The sequence below is a fragment of the Indicator indicator genome, chromosome 8 (assembly GCF_027791375.1).
Source record: "Indicator indicator isolate 239-I01 chromosome 8, UM_Iind_1.1, whole genome shotgun sequence".
In the NCBI taxonomy this organism is placed as follows: Eukaryota; Metazoa; Chordata; class Aves; order Piciformes; family Indicatoridae; genus Indicator; species Indicator indicator.
In genome coordinates, this window is record NC_072017.1 from 10,565,865 (window position 1) to 10,588,809 (window position 22,945).

Genomic DNA, 22,945 nt, shown 5'->3' on the forward strand with positions numbered 1-22,945 from the left:
TGGTCAGGCTTGGAACCTGAATATACTTCAGAGCAAAAGCTCAGAGGAAAAAAAAAATAGAAACTATTTGGTAACAAAAGTGTACTATATGTTGTGATACAAAAAAGGTATGGTGAAAATGTACCTTTTATACTAAAGCTTATACAAGTTCCTTGGTCCATAAAAACTAGGTTGTGTTCATGTTTTCTAGTTTACTCATCGTGTATCCCAGCCACTTGGTTGTGGGGTTTTTTTTCTTGCCCATTAAAAAAAAAAAAAACAAAAAAAAAAAAAACCCAAACCAAAAACACAACAACAACCGAAAAAACAACCAGCTGAAAAATAGATTTTCAATAAAGTTCTTATGTTTGGGATGGTTTTGTTGGTTTGTTTTTTTATTGTGGCTTCTATATTTCAGATCAGCGCTTGCAGGTAGCAAGGTTCACGATAGCATCACCTAAACTGGAGAGGTGTTTTCCCATGAAACCACAAGAGTTGTTCAGTTCTGCTGAGCGGAGCACTTCCGATGCAGTGAAGTCCAGGCAGACAGCAGCAGTTAGGAGACCACGGTGGCTGTGGAGGAGGTGACGCTAGCAGGGTTCGTGCTGACGCTCGTGTAGCCCCCCTCGCTGCTGGGGTTCGTGTCACTGGAGGCCATCAGGCTGGAGTTGGCTCTGAGGATGGCGCCGGCTGCACTGCAATGCGGCCGCGGGCCCGGCTCTGGTGTGTAGGTGAAGGTCAGGCTGGTGGAGTAGATGATGCCGTCGTTGCGCACCAAGGTCACCGGCACCTGCACTGGCTGCCGCACCCAGCGCCAGCCCTCGCGGAACGCAGAGATGTCCGGCACCACACACAGCATGCTCTCGGCACACCTGCAACACAGAGAGGCGCTGGCCATGGGCACCGGCACCACACACACTCTGGCACCACGCACAGCATGCTCTCGGCACACCTGACACACAGAGAGGCGCTGGCCATGGGCACCGGCACCACACACACTCTGGCACCACGCACAGCATGCTCTCGGCACACCTGCAACACAGAGAGGCGCTGGCCATGGGCACCGGCACCACACACACTCTGGCACCACACACAGCATGCTCTCGGCACACCTGCAACACAGAGAGGCGCTGGCCATGGGCACCGGCACCACACACACTCTGGCACCACGCACAGCATGCTCTCGGCACACCTGCAACACAGAGGCGCTGGCCATGGGCACCGGCACCACACACACTCTGGCACCACGCACAGCATGCTCTCGGCACACCTGACACACAGAGAGGCGCTGGCCATGGGCACCGGCACCACACACACTCTGGCACCACGCACAGCATGCTCTCGGCACACCTGACACACAGAGAGGCGCTGGCCATGGGCACCGGCACCACACACACTCTGGCACCACGCACAGCATGCTCTCGGCACACCTGACACACAGAGAGGCGCTGGCCATGGGCACCGGCACCACACACACTCTGGCACCACGCACAGCATGCTCTCGGCACACCTGACACACAGAGAGGCGCTGGCCATGGGCACCGGCACCACACACACTCTGGCACCACGCACAGCATGCTCTCGGCACACCTGACACACAGAGAGGCGCTGGCCATGGGCACCGGCACCACACACACTCTGGCACCACGCACAGCATGCTCTCGGCACACCTGACACACAGAGAGGCGCTGGCCATGGGCACCGACACCACACACACTCTGGCACCACACACAGCATGCTCTCGGCACACCTGCAACACAGAGAGGCGCTGGCCATGGGCACCGGCACCACACACAGGCTCTGGCACCACGCACAGCATGCTCTCGGCACACCTGACACACAGAGAGGTGCTGGCCATGGGCACCGGCACCAAGCACAGGCTCTGGCACCACGCACAGCATGCTCTCGGCACACCTGACACAGGAGTGGCAGCTGAGCGTGGACAGCTCAATGAAGAGCAGAATATCACAGCTCATCACTACAGAGCAGGACACCAGAGCTCAGCTGGAAGGGCCCTAGCAGGACCACCCAGTCCAGCTGCCTGTCTCACTTGGCACTGCCCAGAAGCTAAAGCCTGTTACTAAGGGCATTGCTAAAATGCCTCTGAAGCACTGACAGGCTTGAGGGATCCACCACCTCCCTCTGAAGCCTTTTCCAGTGTCTGACCACCCTCTAGATCAAGAAATGCCTCCTAATGTCCAGTCTGAACCAACCCCAGATGTCCTGGCACCTTTCTTCATTTTTCCAGCTTTGTTGCCCTCCTCTGCACACATTCAAGGACCTTCACATCCTCCTCAAACTGCTGACAGTGCTCATGGTGAGGCTGCAGCAGTGCCAAATGCAGCAGGACCATCACCTCTCTGGAGAATCTGGAGGCAGCTTGCCCTCTTGGCCGCTGACTCATACTGAGCCCACTGTCAACCAGCACTCCTAGACCCTTTTCTGCAGAGCAGAATACACACACTGGAGAGCATGCCCACAAGTACAGACTCTTCAAAGCACCCAGTGAGATGCAATCCCCACAAAGCAGCAGGAAACATTGTACCTGTACATGGTTTCAGCTTCCACATCTCCAAACCAGACACGTAAATTTGGAGTGAAGTTCTGTCCTGTAAGTTCCAACATTGCTACATCCCCACCACCATTCAACTGGAAAGGCAGGGAACAGGAAAATCCACAAAAAAAGCACAGATTAATAAAAATAAACAGCTCCCTTCCCTCCCTGAAAAGAAGCCCAGAACAAAGTTCTCTGTGTGCACACAGAACCACACCCAGAGCTGCTCCCATCAGCTGGGGAACACTGACACACACCCTACAGCCCTGAGCGGTAACAGAAGTGACACATCTAAACCAGCCTGCCAACTAGTGTGATTGCCTGACTGCCAATTAGTGTGATTGCCTGAAAGAGCTTTCCAGTTTTGAGAGTAGCCATTTAGAATAGACATTTCAACAAAGCTCTGCAAAGACCAAAGGGCACTTCCAGAGAAGGTGTCAGGAGAACTCCCGGTGTATCCACAGCAGAAGGATCATATTCTTCGTAAGTCTGGCTTTCACCTCTACTTGGCTGTTTTAAGAGCCCAAGTAAATTCCCCAGTAATCAAACAGAAGTCCTAAAAATATCACTATCATAATACTGTAAGAAATAAAATTCTGAATGTCTAGACCACTGTTAAGATCATTCCTGTGATGGGGACAGGCTCACGCATCCTGTAATGTAAGCAAGGGAAACTATTGCACCATGAAGAAACTCTCCTCTTTAAAAACCACAGTAAGAATGTTTTCCTACAGACCTCCACAAAGGTTTCAAACTTCAGTCAGCATGACAAAACCACCCTCACATGACAGTTTACTCTGAAACCACAAGCTTACCTGAAGACTTTCTACAACAGGCACGGGTGTCACTGGAGCATGCACCGGTCCCATCCCCTCATAAAAGGTGTATTCTGCTTTATCTGTGCTAATGATTGTCCAAGAGGCTCCATCATTGATCATCTCTTTATTTGGTTCTTTTGGGCATGGAGTGGCCTTAAAAAAAAAAAAAAAAAAAAAAAAAAGAGTTTCAGATCTGACCTGCAGATTCCTGTGCCAAATCACAGAGCTAAACACCAGCCTGGCCAGTAACAATGTCTGTTATTTCAGAAACAGGCTTCCTTAGGTTTTCCCTCTCACACAATGACCTGGAGAAACAGCCACAGTTATTTCAGAAAAACCAAGCCTGTGAGAACACTGCAATTTTCACCTATGACAGTGTCACCTCCCCAACCTTTTGATCACTGCTGGGCTTTGTTTTAGCTTCAACATTACTGAACAGCCACTAACCCACAAACTACAGCACCTAGAAGTAGTTACCTGGCAATAGATCTTGTTTTATTAATGCAAAGGGACTAAACCAGCTACAAGCCCAAAGGAACAGTTTCCATTAGTTATAATTTACATCTGGCCAAGATTTTATTTCCCCTTTTTAGGGAGTTCTTCGCCATCCACAAAATGATTGAAAACAGTGTTTGTGCAAAGCCAAGGGGGAGAAGCAAAAATTACAACCATGGAGGCTAGTCAGAGTCTTTGCTCCTAAATGTTGCTAATGTCACTAAATTAATGCACATACAGATAAAAAAAAAATACAGTGACAACTGGGTCTTATGCCAAGAAAAGCCTCCCAACAATTCTAGCAACCAGTAAGGAAATTGTGTATAGGTTGAACACAGGCACAGAAAAAAAAGGGGACTCAAAAATTCTCCTTTTAATACTGAAATTCTATTTTCTTCCATCGAGTTTAAGGATATTCAGGTGTGTTACCACAGTAATATCCAGGTGTGTAAGCATAACCTTCCTTCTTCAGAACTGTTGGACAGACTCCACTCAGCAGGAATGTACCAAAGACATATTCTCCTGTGAACACTTCACCCTAATATGATGATGAGAAACAAGCACCAAGAAGAGCTTGCAAGGGAGACGTGCAGCAAGGGCTGTGACCATAGATCCTGCCCAAGATAAAACCCAGATGACACTTGGAACCTGAACACCAGACAAAGAGCTGCTGTACACCATTTCAAGACATCTTTCCTCTGTACTGACACACTTCAACTCACAACGAATGAAGTCATGAGATCAAAACTGAATGACCCTGCACAAGATCCTGGACTGGCTGCTCTATACCTGCTAAACCCCTGCCACAAAGCGGAAGAAAAATGCTACAGAATCTGTTATGAAAGCCTTGCCACCTCAAGAATCATGTCAGGAGCACATTACTCCTGTCACAGAAACCCTTGGAAGATGTTGATGCCCCTTCTAGGGAAGCATTATTTCTCTCCCTCCTCTTTCCTTTCCTTTTGTAACTGAACTTTCTCAACAGGTGCTGGCAGAGCACAGCTGGACTGGTGTTCTTTAACGTCTCTCAACTGGGCTATCTCCATCCACTCAAGAGAGACTTCTGACCCCAGAGTACAGTTTGGAGTTTTTTGGTTTGATTTTTTTTGACAGCAAGCACAGCCTGTCTGGAATCCTACTGCAGGAGCTGGATTCAACAAGAAATGATTCAGAGCAGGCAGGTGAAAGGTGCTGCAATGCCAGTTCCTCTGCTTTTTGTCTACTGGTCCAAAGGAAACAAAAGAAACAAAAAAACACCAGATCAAATGGGATCAGTCTCCTGTCACTGATGAAAAGAGTTCATCTTCCACAGTGATTCCACTCACCACAGAGTGAAAACAGCCCAATGCACATATTCACAGTCTTTATTCAACAAGCAGAAGCAGCAGGTACCTACTCCCTAAAAGAATTCAGAATAGTGGGTTGTCCTTTTAATCTAAGCCATGTGGAGAGCTCAGAGCTCTCATCAGACTGGATCCCATGAGTGCTACAGAACCTGAAAAGTGATAGAAGGGCCTGGTAGTTCCAGAGGCAGTTCCAGGATACTGAACTAAAGCAGCTGTCAGAGAAGCAGGAGCTGCTTCTTCCTTCAGCCATTCTTATAAAGCACTTTGAGAAAAGTCAAAGCAAAGCTGACCCTGAGCTACTGCAATTCCTATTTCATAGCTTCCTCTTTGTGACAAAGCCCCATTCTCCTTTAGAAGAAAGTATATTGACAGACACCTCTCTGCTATGTGCTGTGGGTAGAACTAAGAGATCTGGGCCCTTCTGAGCCACAAATCATGACTATGTTTCCTGAAACATGAAAAAAACTTCTCATGTTCTTTTCAGTGTCTCAATTCAGGACAGAAGTCAGCTAAGCCCTTAACACTCCCTCCTAGTCTCTGCCCTGAAATTAAGGGAGATCTTTCAAAATCTAGCTTCTCCCTTTCCTTATCCTTTCTTATCCCAGAAGCTACAGCTGTTCTCCTAAGGAAGCCTCCATCTCTCCAGTGTGGCCATCTCCTGGAGCTCAGTATTATGTCTCTACACCCTTTGCTACTCCAGCTGCCCTGGATGTTTAAAGAAGATGGCAAAGCTTAGGTAGGCCTGGGCTTGGTCACAGGCTTATTCCTCTGATGGAGTCACCATGCTGAAAGCAAGCTAACACAGGCATGAGACCAAACCCACAACTGGTTAGCAGTGGCTGTCAGAGCAGCTCTGTACCAGTATCTTCTTATAGCTGTCCCTAGGGCTTCAGACAGCTCAGTCACTTGCTAGGGACACTTTTCTCCACCTGCTGGAGAAACAAACACTTGAAGCCTAAGACAGCTCTGCTCTTCACAGACAAATCAATTTGCATGGCCTCACAGATTATCAAGGCCAGCTGCCACGGCTGTCACTGCTTATGTCCTCAGCCAAGAGCAAGAGAGTACATCTCTGCTAAGTTCCCGTGAGATAAGGCTACCACGACCTGCATGGCTCCCTATCTGCTAGGAACAGACGCACCAGCAGTGGTGCAGCTCCACTGGTGCAGGCCAACATGTTATACTCCAGTACCACGGCTGCACGCACCAGTTCCTAGTGTGTTCCCATGTCTTCCATTGGAAAGAACAGAATTCATTGTCTAGAAGACACGGAAGAAGGTACTGAGGAAAGAAAAACAGATTTGGTGATGGACAGGTGATGTTTGCACTTTCCATCCTTTCTCTTTCCCAAACAAAATACCAGCCCCATGGTCAAGCCCAACTGCAAAAGTGGGGAAAACATCTCAGCTATTGAAATAGTTTTAAACAACTCACTTGAAACTGGATTATTCTCTCCTGGGAAAGGCACAAATACATTCTCTCAGTGTCTTTAAGGTAAAATGCACATTTGTGGAGCTGTGATACTGGATCATCTGCATCCAATAATGCTGTTTGCTTATCTACCTTGCGAATGATCTGTGGATGAAAATTGCACACACGTTTAGGACAATTTCTGGACTTCATCACATGGCAGATTACACATCTGTTGTTAGTCAAGGAAGGGAAAGGTTGGTTTTTTTTTTTTCACTCCCATGTCTCCTATTTTAACACCACCATCACCTTCCTAGTTCTGTATTCTTGTGAAACAAGAACACAATGCTGCAGTGCCACTGGGTGCCACAGCTGCAATGTGCTGCATGCATCTGGGTTTGATCCCTTTAGCTGTGAGGGAAAACATGAAGCTGCAGCAAAAGATACTTTGGCTGTATTTCCTGGTGGAAAAGAGCAGAAGGTCAGATATTAAGGCTTCTGCAGAAGCTTCCATCATTGACAGCATCAACCACACTCTGTGGCAGACTGGTTGCTGAACAAGAACAGGGGAAAATCAGGATTATATTAAAGGTATTTAGATGTCCTTAAGTCAAGGTTGGCAGACATAACAGCCACAGTTTAACAACTGCTTTAACAACTTTAACAACTGCTGGTCACTGAGTGTCACTTAGACAGCTGCAAAGAACAATTGCTCCCTACAGCTGGCAGCTCAGATGACTGCATTCAGAACTGTTATACTGGTTTATTTTAAAAAATTAAAGAAGTGATACCCTTACAGAGAATGGAAATTTGTAGCTTGGAACTTTAACTCAACCTCTAGAAAAAAAATTTAATGCATCAGCAGCACAAGCCACCAGCCCAAGTGCTTGGAGATTTCTAAGCAGACAATCAGAAAGCCAGCCATGTCCTCTGGGATCTTTAAAGATCATAAATGGCATTGTTAGCAAAGTGAGTTTCAAGATAAGCTTGGCTGCTTCAAAGTCCTTGGCATTAACCTACAAATTATCTGCAAGGTACCTTCTAACCCAGTCATCTTCAGCCAGCCTGGTAAGGCAGCATGGCAAATAGTGCCAGCAGCAACAAGCCACCTTTGGCCTGCTTTGCTTTAGTGTACTACAAAGAAGGCTTCTGAAATCACCAATAATGGCATTCCCAGTAGGGAAATATTCACATCAAGTCCACAAATAAAGTGGGATCCTCTCACTGAACCTGATCAGTAGTAACCAGGTCTGGACCTTTCTGTCAAATAATGTGAAAAATACTACTAAAAACCCAAATCTATTTAAATGAGCATTTACAGCATTTTCTCTGAGCAGGCTACTTTCTCTGTTAGCCACGTTTGACCTAAGAAAGTAAATCTGGGAAGGAAGCTGCCTGCAGGGAAAGTTGCTTTTACACTGGCACATTCTAAAGATTGTTTCTAGTCCCAAGTGGGATTAGTGGAGCCTTGTATGAAATTTCTAAGGGGTTGACAAGCCACAATTCCACATCAGATGACATATGAAGCACTGTTTATTATCCCTCACATAAAATTCCACTTAGGCTGGCATAAGGCACATAAAACTGGAGGAAATAAATCTATAATTACCCTCAAATTTAGTTCTATAAATCATTACTGTGTAACTAGCAGTAAATGTTTTGGTTCACAAACCTTAAGTGGTTATAATCAGATTTCTATCTGCGAGAAAAGACAAGGGCTGAAATTGTCTCTTTCTGAAAACACAATTTACAAACTCAAAGCAGTTTCCAATGCTCCATATGTAAAACAGCATTAACACAAGTCCAAAGAGCACTTCCCAGCTGATGTTGGTGTAATTACACACTCTCAGAAGCACACAGAAGTGCCTTTGAATTCAAAGCAGCAGAGCACTTGTAAAGCTTTGCTAAACTCAAGCAATGGAACAGTCTTAGCTGCAAAGACTTTGCTTATCTGGTTGGTAGCAATATGTAAAGTATTTTGCTACCCTAGGACCTACACGTTACTGCTTTTAAACCAGACTTTTCTTAATGACAGCTTGCAGATTGACCTACTTTGGCAGGTCTGAATTCTGACAAACACCCTATGCTGATTTTAGAAGCTGTTCTGGGCTTACAGAATTAATCTGCAGAAAATAACAATAGGCTTTTAGTAAAACGGATGCCATTTCCAGAGAAAACATCCAGTACCAGAGGGAAACATACAGTGCCAAGAATTGTACCCAGCTGTGCAATTACACTAAGTAGCCATCTACAAATTAATGACAGCATTGAAGAAATTAAACTGTACCAGTCTTGGGAGTGCCATGCCAGTGACTGAGCACACAAGCTTGACCGTCTGCCCGTAATGGATGTAGCCATCTCTCACTGTGAATTCTTCTCCTTCTGACTCATCATCATCCACTGCAGGAAACAGCAATTTTCATATTCTTTGTTTTAATCACTGCTTTCCTCGACAGGAGAGACATTTAACATCACACTATGACATCAAACACACACTCAGGAACAAAGCACATCTACATATGGGCAATTCATACGGAGGGACAAACGCAGGGCTATTTTTGTAGGGATGAAGGGAGGTGAAAAATACAGTTCTTCATTTTTTTACTTACAGAGGTGAATGTAAAATGCTCCCCACTGCTGTGAACTGGCATGGAAATTGCCACCTTCCACGTGCAAATATCTGGTGCTAACTGTTTGGGATCGAAGTCTGTTAAATAGTGCCACTTTTGTCCCTGACGCAATACATACTGCAAGGAACACACACAGGCTGGAGATTATCAAAGTACTTCATGGTTGCACAGAAAAGTCACACAAAGTCACAAATGCAGTAAAACAAACTGATGAAGACTGGAAATCGAGGAGTAATTATCAACTAATGGCAGCATCGCAGAAGGGCTGCTCTCCAAGACAGGCCAGCTCATGGTGCTGCCACCAGCCACATGGGCCAGCTGAAGGCTCCTGCTCCCAGCTCTCTAACACCTGACGGCTTAGGTGGCCCTTGGGAAGCACTGAGACAACCTTCAGTGAGCATGTGAAAGACAAAGGAGAATTACTCTTACAAATCACCATCGATTGAAAGGCAGACAGACAGAACTATGCAAAACTGTAACCATGCAACTGGAGATGTTCTCAGGTTGGAACTTACTCATCATTCAAGAGAGAGCAAGGCTAAGTCTGCTCCCCTACAAAAAACCAGCCACTAGCACTGTGCCATCAAAAGGGGCCTGTTTCTTCTAGCAGGTTGGTATCTACCCTGGCGGAACGCTTGGTGCAGAGGGACTGTCCACCAGAGCTATCTGAGCACAAAGCCAGCAGTGGCACTGCAGCCCACGGGGCAAGCTAGCGGCCTCCAGATCCACATGCCATAGGTGAGTGGGGTCCAGCCCAACACTGATGGAAGAGCCTTTTAAAGCACTAGTGAAGAGAGAGAGAAACACAAACAAAAAAAGAGGGGATCTCTTCAGGTGCTCCAGTGGTATGCAAGCAAAAACTCTGGAGGAAAAGCAAAAATGCTCCCATTGACATTAGCACCAGAGATACCTTTACTTGAAAGACACTGTAAGCAAATAAATCTGGGGGAAATGTCCCCACACAGATTTCTTAACCAATTACTTACAAGGAACCATGCAAAACATACTAGAAAACAACATGAAAATGGCATGAGGCAGTGAGAAGGTGGCTGTGAGGCTAGGAAATACACTTTGATAGCATGCTGCTACTCACTTATTATCACCCAAAAGCTCTCTCTTTGATACTGATCAATCACCCTAAGCACCAGATGATAGCAGCTTAGGAGAACCAATATTCTTGGGCACTCTTTATGCATCTGTCTACAAGGATTCACTCCTCAGAATAAAGGGGGATTTTAGTGGACATTTTATATTTACTAAATAATTAGCTGCGACTGCATAAAAGTCAGCAGTGTAATCTCTGTTGGGACACTTTCAAACACACTCATGGGTACAGTTCTGAAACAGATCAGAAAAAAACAGAAATGGAAAATGTCGTTGTGTTTGCTTTGTAGTCAGAGCTCAGGATACACATTAGTGGGAAGCAAAATTAATTGCTACACCAAGGGAAAAGAAAAGGCTGTCAAATACTTACAGTCTGCATTTTTCAGTGACTGCTTCTTTTTAGAAGGTTTGGAGATGACTTTGATCCGTTTGCTAAGGAACACACCGATGTCATCGCTGTTGCCATAGAACATTTTCACCGACAACATGAAGTGCTTTCTCTTGTCTGAGTCTGATATGTACAAGGTTTTGGCAGTGCAATAGTTCTGTGGGGCAAAACATGCTGCTGTTTCTTCTTGCAACTCAGTTCAGTTCAAGAAACTATGCCTAGTTAATTTGACAAACAAAACAGGAAAACCGATGCAACAGCTTTCTAAAGCAGATCGGAAATTGCTTTCTCCATCTCATAAGAGTGGCTTTGGTTGGAAGGCCTTTAAGATCATCCAGTCCAACCATTCTCTAACTTTACCGAGGCCGGGGCTAAACCATATCCCTCAGCACCACATCTCTGCCTCTTTGGAACACCTCCAGGGATGGGGATTCAACTACCTCCCTGGGGAGCCTGTTCCAGAACCGTTTCAGTCAAGAAGTTTCTTCTAACGTCAAATCTCAACCTCCTCTGGTACAACTTGAGGCCATTTCCTCTTGGTTCCATCACTAGATAGTTGAGAGAAGAGACCAAACCCCACTTCACTACAACCTCCTTTCAGGGAGTCATAGAGAGTGAGGTCTCCCCTCAGCCTCCTCTTCTCCAGGCTGAACAACTCCACCTGCATGTCTTGCATACAGATATTGTGAAGCTTAGCACCTGACTATCTCTCCAAAGACCCTCACCAGGACTGGAAAGGTAGGCTGCAGTGGGAACAGCAGGCAGCTCAGTGAAACACCCAGCTAAATGAACATCCACCTGCTGCCAGCTCCAGCCCAACTGTTTAAGTCATTAAAAATATCTTTAACAAAAATCTTGTGGCAATAGACAACCTACTAAACTTCTTAAGGTGCTGTTTTAATTGTATTTCAATGCAAAGGGACTTAAAGACCACCTCTAGCAGCAGATGTTGTTCAGATATTTCCTTGCTGAGATTATCCATCCATGCAACCAGGGAGAGGGACATGGAGGAGGGTGGGGCAGAAACCTCACTGGAGTTACTCTCTGCTGCCCAACAACCTCACAGTTTACTGACTCTGAACCAGCAGCCTACAAATGAAAGGCTGATATCCCTCTGAAAGCCCATGAACCACATACACCTATTCAACTCTCCCACAGATTTTTGAGGATTTTTTTTAAACCACTTGGGTGATATCTCCTACAATGAAGCAGAAGTGATCAAAAATAAGCAAATCCATTCTGTAACAGTGTGAGAGCTGGAATTCCCCCCCCCCCCCCCCCCCCCCGACAATGACCAGGCTAGCTCAGTCTGGAAGCAAATGAAAGCTGTATTTACAAGCAAATCTACAATCTATGATGACATGCAATGAATATGTACAAATAGACACTATTCACAACATTTACAAATATGTACAACCAACAGAAAAGCACAACCAACCTCCCTTTGCTTCCCCCAAGGGGTCTCCCCCCCAGCCAGAAGGAATCCCCCCGGGCCCCCCTGGGAGAAGGCAGAGAGTCAAGCAGAGAGGCTGTTAGACTTAGCTTGTCAAGGTCAGTGTGTTATCTTCAGCCAGAAAAGAAGAAACAGTCAGACAGACAGAAGCCCAGCAAGCAAGCCGAGAACTCAGACTGCCCAACTCCCAAACCTTGTTTTGAGTAATAGTTCTTAAACATTTCTCTCTCTCCAATGGAAGTGTTTAGAATAATTCCTATTTTGCCTTCTTACACCCAATAGTGATTTATTTACATTCCTTCACCTTCTCTGCTTGAACTTTGTGACAGAAAAATTAAAAAAGACAGTTTTAAACCATCACACATTCCTTGAACTATGCTGCAGGTAGCCCTACTCTCCCCTCTGCAGCAATTTAAGTGTTCTACCTTTCCTTCCAAGTTCAGCTGCTGCATCTCCTGGTCGCTGTTCCCAATCCCGATGAAGGCGCAGGGCTGTGACTCCTGCTCAGTGCAACCATCCCGCTCCATTTGCTCTTTTTTTTTCTTCCATCCACTGCCCATGAGATACACACATGGAGGAGGGCAAAAGAACCTGGAAGTGAGAAATGCATGATGGGATTACACACAGCTTTCCAGAACACTCTTAAGACAGAAACTTGCACACCCAAAAGCTCTCAGCCCCTTCTCACTTTGCATTCCAGTTTTTACATCCTTCATTTGCCTTAGAGGGGAAAAAAGGGAAAAACAAAGAAAAGCAGCAACAGCTGCACACCAAATATCTTTCCAGGTCAATGTGTGGTAGGCAGCAGTCTGCATCTCCGTAAAGAAAGCCACTTTCTACCCTTTCAAAGAAGATATTCTAAAGGTAAAAAAGGCCTTGGAAGTGATGACAGTGCTTTGTTCTGCAGGTACTTAACACGATGCAGCAATTAACAAAGCAGTTCACCAAACTGATGGAATGGGCAGCTGCTAACTGCAGTTCCTGAACTTCCAGGCCCTCAATACTCACAAGGAGGGAGCCTATTCCACCCAAGCAGAAAATTCTCAAGTTTTTAAAGGAATACCTTCACCAGCACCTGCAGAAGAGATGATCCAGTCTTTAGCAGCACTGACCACAAGCAGTCCAGATGTCACTTAGAGCAACACTCTCCATATTAAATGCAGCAGAATAATACAGTGCATTAGTTTCTGCAAATTATTAAATACAAATCCTCACTGCTTTGGGGCTTGGTCAACAGCTGCAGCACTTTTATCACCATGTGATTTAGATCAAAGTTACTGTAGTTTAGATCAAAGTGCTGTGATACTGTAAAAGTGAAAGCAGTAGAGCAAGTACATCCAGGTGTGAGGTAGCTAAAGAGGGAAAGGATAACTGAAGAAGTTTAATCATCTCTTTATTTCACATTGGACAGTAGTGCTTAACTTGGCATGCCTGAAACCCAAAGAGGATTCCTGCCTCAAGCGGGTAGGGAGGATTTAAATTTGGCTTGGGACAAGAGAATCCATGGATTATTTCTATTAAATACCATAAAAAGCCTCCATTAGTGACTCAGTTTTAGTAGAGAAATAAAGTCTAACACACTTCTTTATCTCATCTATGCAGCAAAAAGTCCTTTATTTAAGAGAGATAAAACACTTTTCTAATAGAATTCTTAGCAGATGAAACTCAAGTCCTGAGTCAATAATCACATCACAAGAAAATGTGAATATAAAGGACCTCTAAAAACACAAAGATTTTGTAATCATTTCAGTTAACGCACGCAATATGTTCTTTGTTAGAGTAATAGCCCAAGGTTTCCTGCAATTCAGAATTTCTCAGTGTTATGGTAATGTGCAAAAATTATCCCCTGCAGGCAGGGAAGGAAAAAAAAAAGCAAATTTTCTACTTTGCCTATAAATTCACAGTGAAAACCTGTCTGAAGACACACCAGATTTTATGACACAGCAATATGCATTCAGTTTAAATATCTGTGAGTGTCTCTCAAACGACAAGGATGATGCCACGTGCTGTTGAGGAGACCCTCCTCTGCTTTGCCACCCCAGAGAGGGGACATGTCACACTGGTCCTCTCTGAGCAATGCTTTTTTAATGGCAACATGAACGAACCCCATGCTTTGGAGAGGCAGTTTTGGGGGGAAGAAACTTTAAGTACCAGATGTATTGATCTGCTGGATTGAGCTCCTTCAGATTGCCAGAAAAAGCACACCCCACACCTGGCCAGCCTCAGAGCTCTCAAAGCAACAATACAAGGTCCGGTACGTGTTACTGGATGTGTCCCACTAATGTTCTTCTCAACAGTTACCAGCTATTGCCAACAAGGCAATTATGCACAGTCTAAAAGTGAACAACAACCTTTATTAACAGAGCAATGCTTTGCAGAACAGAACCCAGCCCCTTGTATCCCAGTGGGTATCAAATCACATTTATCCTTCTTCCTCGTGGATTCCTGCACTGAGCTCACTGGTGACAATACAAGAGACAATCCCGAACTTGTCTCATATCCTTTTCACGTCAGCTTTACTGAAGCCAAGTCCTTTGGCTAGCCATGGCCAGTAGATGGCAATGGAGGCCCATGGGAAAGCAGCCTAACCCTCTGATGGAAAAAGCTCTTGTTAGACCACACCACGGAGAAAACCTTGGGAAACGGTGATTTACTGTACGAAGAACCAAACTTTGGAAGCTGAGAATGTTACATTTGGTTGAAACCACCAATCAAGAAGCCAGAGCCTACACATTCCCATTTTCTGATGGGTCAGCCTCTCACACCCTTCAGATAGAGACCAGCAGCAGCTCAGGGCTTTGCACATTTACAAACCCAGCAGCTGAGCTCTAGAACAGGCTAAATAGACATTTGTTATCTAGCACAGCATAAGCAAACCACAAGTCTCCTCATACTTCTAATTTTCACAGAGGGTTACAGTTACAGAAAGAGCCTTGATGTGTATAAAATAACTGCTGCAAACACTTTTCTCATCAATAAAACATTTCCCATGTAAGCAGGAATGTGAGTGCCTGTGTGAGGCTGGCTTCCAGACAGCTATACAGAAACAAACACAGAAAACAAATCACCTCCCCAAAGTCAGTCAAGTAATGGAGGTAATTTCCAGTGTTACTGATGGGAAATGAGGTAGGACAGTGTTTGGTGGAACAAATGAAAATACTCTTCCTTTGACCTTTGATTTACAAGGTCTACCCTTCTTTTTTGCTTAACCACAAAACTAAAGTAAGACTGAGTAGGAGGGGGAAAAAGTCTTCTTACGTATTAATCTGACATAAGAGGAAAATTATCTTGGAAGGGAAGGCAGTTGTGTCTCATTCTTCTGACCTTCGTCAGAATTTTCAGTACAAGAAGCCACAGTCAAGACCAAGTTGGGTGTCATTTCCTCACTGGATTTACAATAGAGTCTCTCAATACCTCTTTACCTCTTCTCAATTCCCTGCTGAATGAGTGCAGAACAACACAGGACCTTCCTCTGTGAGGTGAACTAACAATTTGATCTAAAAGCCACAAGATCTCTTGGGGATCAGTCCTGTGAACTCCTCCACAGCTCATACTCTGGAGAAGAGTGTCAGGGAATGGTCAATAAACCATACAGGCAGCACAAGCCGAACCACCACACTCAGCAGGACTAAACATCACCCAAATGCCTTTGAAAGAGGACAGCCATCTGCTAGGAAACATTAGGCAAGAAGTCTTAAATTCAGCTGAAGTCCTCAGCTGCTCACCTCCCAGCTCATTTGTTTAAACAACATTAACTTTGGGAACAGCAAGTCTAAGAAGCCTTCTTTCATCACTCTTCTTTTGGAGCAAGAACATTCTCAGGCAAATCCAGAAAGCCTCCATCCAGGTGGCAACACCCTGCAGTTGTGTTTCTGTGAGGCCTGTTGGAACAGGGCCATACCAGGCAAGACCCATGCTGTTTGCAGCAAGCCTTCAGCAGAGCCTTCACCATCTGCTGACCTCACCACAACACTGGGAGGTAGCCTCTGTTCTCACCTTCTCATTATGTCATGCACAGTCTGTTAGTGATAAACACTTCTCATGGCCTTGGAACAAACAAGGCTTAAAGGCTGGAACAGAAGGTGGAAGTTTGTTCAGGGCATTCTTCGGTCCTGTATTTACTTTAAAGACAGGACAATGCAAAAATAATTCCTTTTGTAACTTGAATTTTGAGCTACGGAGACAGTGCAATTTAATTTAGTCTTTATGGATCAAAAATTAGCCAGATTACACCCATGCCACAAGGAGGTGCCATGGAAAACATGCAATTTCTCCCCAAAAGCAGGTATGAAATAGGTTTCTGCCTATAAAGCAGATGTGTGCAACACAACTCAGTTTAGAAATGGTATTTAAAGTACAAATGGTGAAAACCTGACTGACCAGTTGCACAAAGTAGCCTCGAACCTTTACTAATTTTGCTTAGCCCAGCAATATGAAGAATCAAAGGGCACATTCTGTTAAGAATAAAACAGAAGCAACCAAAAATAATTTTTAAAAAATCAAGAAAAGAAAAAGAAAAACAAAGAAGTTAATTCATCATTGAGTTTCACTCAGTATCTTAGGGCACACATGGATTTACTGGCTGGCATGTTTCTTTAGGCTGCTGACAGGACACCATTACTGATGCCAAGGCTCTGGGGATCAACAGAGCAGTACTAGAAAGTCTCAATAGTGTGTCAAAATAGAAGAAAAAGTACAATATTTAAGCTGAGAAATGAAATCACAGTATGTATTCCAAACGTCCACCTCACACCCACACCAGCATGGCAATTATTGCCTCATCCCATTATTTTATAGCAAACATCCTACCACTTCCATTACCAGTCGTCTTCCTCCAAGCTCCAGAATTCTCTGCACTCATCTGACACATTTAGTTTTCAGGAGGTGAAGCTGAGACACTTTTGATGCACAAATGCAGCCACACCAAGGCAGACAACTGAGCTGCACTTCACAGAGGCTGCACCCAGCTCCTGTTAGCAATCGATTCCAGCACTGAGAAACTCACCACCAGCTGACCAAACCTCACCAGTTTTGCTTAAGTGCCACAGTGATCTGACCACATCCAGCTGAGGAGCACACAGGGATGTTCAAGACAAGGCTATGGCAATGCTATCAAACTGCACACAGGAGCTGCCAGCCAGTGCCCACAAACACCAGTCTGAAGCTCTGCTCTGAGCCCCCCAGAACCTTGTGTAGGTTTCCTGATCAGTAATGTTACACACCATCTTTTCTCCCCTCTTTCCAAGCTGCTTGTTCACCAAAGCAATGTAGAAAGGACAGCTTTGCATAGTGCTCCTGCCCTCATGAGCTGCTCTAGCCAGGAGAAGAAACTGACTGGAGCCAGAGACATTGTTTAAAAGTCCCTTTCTTATCTGCAGGCACACCCTTCATTTTTAGGGAATGATGTGTTAAAGTCATCTGCAGCCATGAGTGCAGCTCTGGAATGACAATGCAATCTGAGAAGATCACAGTCAGAGGTCCCTACAATGCCGTGACAAATCTTTCTGGCCACTGAGCTTGCTGCCAAGGGCTGAAATTATCATTCACTGCTGGGAAGGCTCTGCTCTACAACTCTACTGCACTTGGGCATGGCAGTGATCAAGGAGCTGCACAGTTACACAGCAGATAAACAGCACACTTGCCTCCTCCTGCCCCCTCCCCTCCTTCCCCTACGTCACATTTGGGTCTCAACAAGAAGTTCATAAAGATCTAAAAGGCATTTTGAGTGAATAGCTCCATGAAGCTGCAGAACCTGGACACTGCCCAAAGAAAGGACTTGAGGCACTGGCCACCACAGAAGGTGACACACTGAGAGACTATCCTTCTGGCACAGAACCCTGGAAAACGGCTGAAACAACCTGCATCTGATTCACAGACATTAGGAAGGGTGATTTAGACTAGCTGCAGCCATCAGAGAACCTTGAAGGCTTGATTCTAACACTCCTGATTTCTAATACTTTAACCCATAGATAAGGTAGAATCTCAAAGCTCAGAAAAATGTAAAAACCATAAATGGTGTAACAGGGAGGGCACGACGGTGACAAACAAAAGGGTTAGAAGTTTGGTCTTTAGTGTTGTTTATTCACCATAGATTTTCTGAAAACTAACCGAATACCACACTATTCAGAGAAACTTAAGGCAAAAAAATATAATTTATACTTATATAAAATTCCATGTCAGCATTAAAAGGCATATAAATCTGTCTGTGAAGGGCTATCCTATTTACTTCTACTGGTCATGCAATGAAAACATCACAGAGCAGACTGCAGGAAATCCACTCCTGCCCAAAAGCATCCCTCCTCCCACAGTGGTGTGCATCCCGTCCCTCCCCATGAGTGCAGCTGGTGCTGCACTGCCTTTACCAGTGTTTGTCTGGTGGGTTGAAAATTCCCCCCAACATTAAATTTGCCAGACCAGCTCAGCTGGAAGCAAATGAAAGCTGTATTTACAAGCAAGACTACAATCTACAATGAAACGCAATGAATATGTATAAATCTACAATATTTACGGGTATTTACAATTAATAAAACAGCTCAAGGAACCCCCTTGGCCAAAGACCTCCCTGCCTCTCCGTTACACCCCTGTGCAAAAAGGGACAAGAGACAGAGCAGAGAAGTTAAGACCAGTCACAACAAAAGCAATGCAGTCAAGGTCAGCAAAGCCAGTTAGTATCTCCCAGCCTGAGGAAGCGAGAAGAGAGAGAGAGATTGTTTTGGTAACGCTAGTTTAAGTCCCTTATCTCTTCCAATGGCATTGTTTAGAATTATCATTATTTTCCTTTTTACACCCAGTAGTGATTTATTTACATTCTTACCACTTTCTGATCGAGATCTGTGAAAAATTTTTAAAGCCATAGCCTAAAACTGCCAGTTTGTCATCGATACAGCTGTGACTCACCTGTCATCTGCTGAAAGCTACAGCAGAGCCAAGTCAGAAATACTTCTCACTGAGACCAGTCACGTCCCTTTCATATTTTGTTAGGTTAGACATGATGAAGAGATTCTTCCCCATGAAGGTGGTTAAGCACTGGAACATACTGTCCAGAGAAGCTGTGGAGGCTTCGAGCCTGGCAGTGTTGAAAGCAAGAGTGGCTGGGGCCTTGAGCAACCTGGACTACTGGGGGAAGGTGTCCCTGCCCATGGCACAGGGGTTGGAACTAGATGGTCTTGAAGGTCCTTTTCAACCCAAACCATTTTGGGATTACGTGATAGTAAACTGTAATTAGTCATGGAAACACTCCTCTACAAATAGCTCCCATTAATCACCTTGTTTGCTCTGGATTTCAAATGGAAGGTTTAAAATTACAGCCACGTGAGTTCAGTGGAAACAAAGCTCCACCACAGAGCAGCTGCTGGTAGAAACACCTCCCTGCACTGAGCTCCAAAGGCTTGCAGCAACTCTTACAGCAGCAAAGGAGTTCTGAGCACCATTCTGGTCTGCCTTTCTCTAGACTATGGTATCAGCTGAGGAATCTTGCCATGCCCTGTGCACCAGAGGGCAGCCAGGGAAAAGCGGACTCACCTTTTCTCGTTCCCATATGATTTCTGCGCAACTTTGGCGTGGAGAATTAGCACTGTTTGATCCCCTCTCTCCTTCAGGTAATTTCGCATTGCTTCCCTGGAAAGGAAAAGACAAAATGAGCTTGGAAAGGTCTTTGGAGTTCGTTCATAATTATAATAATCCAAAGACAGCTTTAGGACTGAAAAACCAAAACCCTCAAGGTGAGCATTAAGAAGGTTAAGGTGAGGTTGGGTTTTAAGACAATTACACAGCAAAAAGAGGCCCCAACCATGCACGAAGCTGGCAGCATTGTTCTGTGAGCACTTATAATGACTACACTTTCCAGAAAACAAAAAAGTTTGACATGGCAAACTGTTATCCCCCTCTGCTCTGCCCTGGTGAGGCTGCATTTGGAATATTGTGTCCAGTTCTGGGCCCTTCAATTCAAGAACGACCTCAAGGAACTGCTTGAAAGAGTCCAGCACAGAGCCACAAAGATGATGAAGGGAGTGGAACATCTCCCTTATGAGGGAAGGCTGAGGGAACTGGGGGTCTGTAGCTTGGAGGAGACTGAAAGGTTCTCTCATTAATGTTTATAAATATATGAAGGGTAAGTGTCAGGAGCCAGGCTCTTCTTAGTGATGTCCAATGACAGAACAAGAGGCAATGGGTGCAAGCTGGAGCACAGAAGGTTCCTTGTGAACTTAAGAAAAAACTTTTTCACTGTGAGGGTGGCAGGACATTGGAACAGGCTGCCCAGAGAGGTTGTAGAGTCTCCTCCTCTGGAGACATTCAAAACCCACCTGAACGCATTCCTGTGTGGCCTACTCCAGGTGATCCTGCTCTGGCAGGGGAGGTGGACTCAATGATCTTTCGAGGTCAATTCCAACCCCTAACATTCTGTGCTTTTGTGATCAATGCCCATCACCACACCATGTGCAAAGCTCCATTTGATAAAGCACACACAATAAATGTTGTTAGAACACATTTTCTTAATTCAAAATTGTCCCTTGAACTAATCTAGTCTCTCAAGATAATGACCAATTGTTCTGCAGTTTTGTTTGCTATTAAATCAATGCAATGTTTATATAAAAGTATTCTTCTGGTTGTGAATATACCAGGAAAAAGTTAAACTCTTCAGCCTACTGTCTAGTCTAGTTTCTCAGAGACAGCCTCTACTGCCTGCATAAAGTCAGGTAAAAAAAATAATTAATTTTCTATTGCTCATCATCACTGTAATGAGAGACATCACATAAAAGCTGTAATTACCTCCAAGACACCCAGAGCAATTCCTTGAGAGGAGCAGGAGAACAATGCACCCCATCATTCCCTGCACACTCATGTAACTGCTCATTAAGCAGCGTGCCAAGCTCAACACCCCAGGCTTGGCAGAAAGCTGGCAGCGCCCTGCTCGGTCCCTCTCAGGAGCCCTGCAGGGTGGTTGCCCACCACTGCACTCACCTGCAACCATCAACCCCAGAAACAAACTGGGAATTTAAAAGCAAGGTAGATGAGAAGAGGGATGGCTTGGGTGGGTTGCACCCAGTATTTGAATGTTCCTTGGACAGGTCTAGAAAACCAAATATTCCCAGTCTGAAGAATATGGAAGATAAGAAGCAGAACTTTTGTTGCCCATCCCTTTCCCAAATCTCCACACACAGCTTCACAGAAGAAAGCCAGCAGATGGGGGTGGGGAGGAGCACATTACATAACAAGCACCCAGCTTTGCCCACCATGTTTTGTAAAACCTTGCATTTGTCTTGTCTAAGACAGGGATCACTGCCTGGATTTCCTGTGGAAACAGCAGGGTGTGAGAGCAGAGACTCGAATCACTGCTTCCAGTGTAGACCAACTTGATCCCTTCACAGCTGACACTGGTAAAAGTCATGTTTACCCACCAAAGCACTGATGCAAGAGCTGCCTCACAGTGCACAGAGTTACTTTATTTACAGCTGTTGTTTAGTAATAGGTTTTAAACCACAAAACGTAACTCAGTGAATTATGATACATTTCATTAAGATATTGTATTGGCTGCATTCTAGCGGTTTAAGAACTTTATATCTGACCATTTGAACTCCTCTAGGAAGAGCACTGCCACACTAAATTAAGAACATCTGTCAAACTAAAAACTCTTGACTACCATTAAAGAAAACACTCAAAGCCACCAACCCCCACACAGAAATGATTGGTGTTAGCTGATGTTTATTCAGCACTGCACGAGGAGGAAATTCTGCCTTGTTACTGCTCTATGCTACCGTGGGCTTGGACAAGTCAAGCTCCTAGGAGAACTAGGAATGTTCTCCTCCAACCTCTTCTACTGGTAAGAAAACACAACCACTGCAACTCTTATACATCGTTTTTCACTACTATATCTTACACTCTTCACAAAGGTGACATCATTATGGTTTAGATCTAAACCAAACCAGAACAGCATGAGAAAAGCAGTGCTCTTCTGCTGGAACCTGCATGACAATGAGCAGGTTATCAGAGAAACAGGACTGCCTTGACACAAAACAAGCTGAACAATTTTCCAATGATTGAGCTAATTGCCTTTCATTTTTTAGCATTACACGAAGTAATCACACCTTTCAAAATGTGTGTGATTCCTTGGGATTTAAAACTAGGCAGACTGGCTTTTTTGTTTACAGCATTTTTTATTTCAGAGGAAAAGACTTAGTATGCTCACTTCCATACCTTTATTGGCACAGTAAAGTTTCACTAGCTCTGCCTCTGACAAGTGGCTGGCAGTGTCCTGATGCCTACCCTCTACTCACAGGAAAGAGTACCTGGCATATCTAGTACCCAACATCCTGCACATGAAATTTAGTCACTATAGTTATAGAAAACTTAGTTAAAACTATTGACATAGTTGTTGTGCTTTTAAAATCATAGAAGATAAATTCTATCAGTAACTTCAGGGTGACACTAAGATGTGACACCAATCGAGATGGAAAAGTTTATCATTAAAACTCAGTACCTTTAAACATCCCTGAAAACGGTCAAAATAGTCAAGCCAAGAGGGTACAGCAATACTTGTTCAACAGAGCTCGATTCTGCATTGGAATGAAACTCAAGCTGGACACAAGCTAACCTGAACCTGCTCCAGAATGCAGCAGCACAGGGTGTGAGTGCTTAGCCCCTCACCAGCACACCAGAAGTAGGCCAGAATGACAATAGGCTGCCATTCCTCTACACACACTGCCACCACACAAACTATCAAAATCTGCACATCTTTTGTCCCTGAGCAAACAGCAGAGTTTAAATTCAG

General features: G+C 44.8%; 1 protein-coding gene across 2 annotated transcripts; it reads right to left on the minus strand.

The window, feature by feature from the left end:
* Window positions 1–483: 483 nt before the first annotated feature.
* RBPJ (recombination signal binding protein for immunoglobulin kappa J region) lies at window positions 484–19,794 on the minus strand. Of its 2 annotated transcripts, XM_054382816.1 has the most exons (9): window positions 19,699–19,794; window positions 12,603–12,768; window positions 10,707–10,881; window positions 9,212–9,349; window positions 8,890–9,002; window positions 6,627–6,767; window positions 3,349–3,504; window positions 2,525–2,628; window positions 484–851 (listed from the first exon to the last, which is right to left on the minus strand). In XM_054382816.1, the coding sequence occupies exons 1-9, from the start codon at window positions 19,785–19,787 to the stop codon at window positions 536–538; spliced, it is 1,398 nt and encodes a 465-aa protein (XP_054238791.1). In that variant the 5' UTR covers window positions 19,788–19,794; the 3' UTR covers window positions 484–535. The 2 variants fall into 2 exon arrangements, with proteins under 2 accessions (XP_054238791.1, XP_054238792.1); XM_054382817.1 differs by lacking the exon at window positions 3,349–3,504.
* Window positions 19,795–22,945: the final 3,151 nt, after the last annotated feature.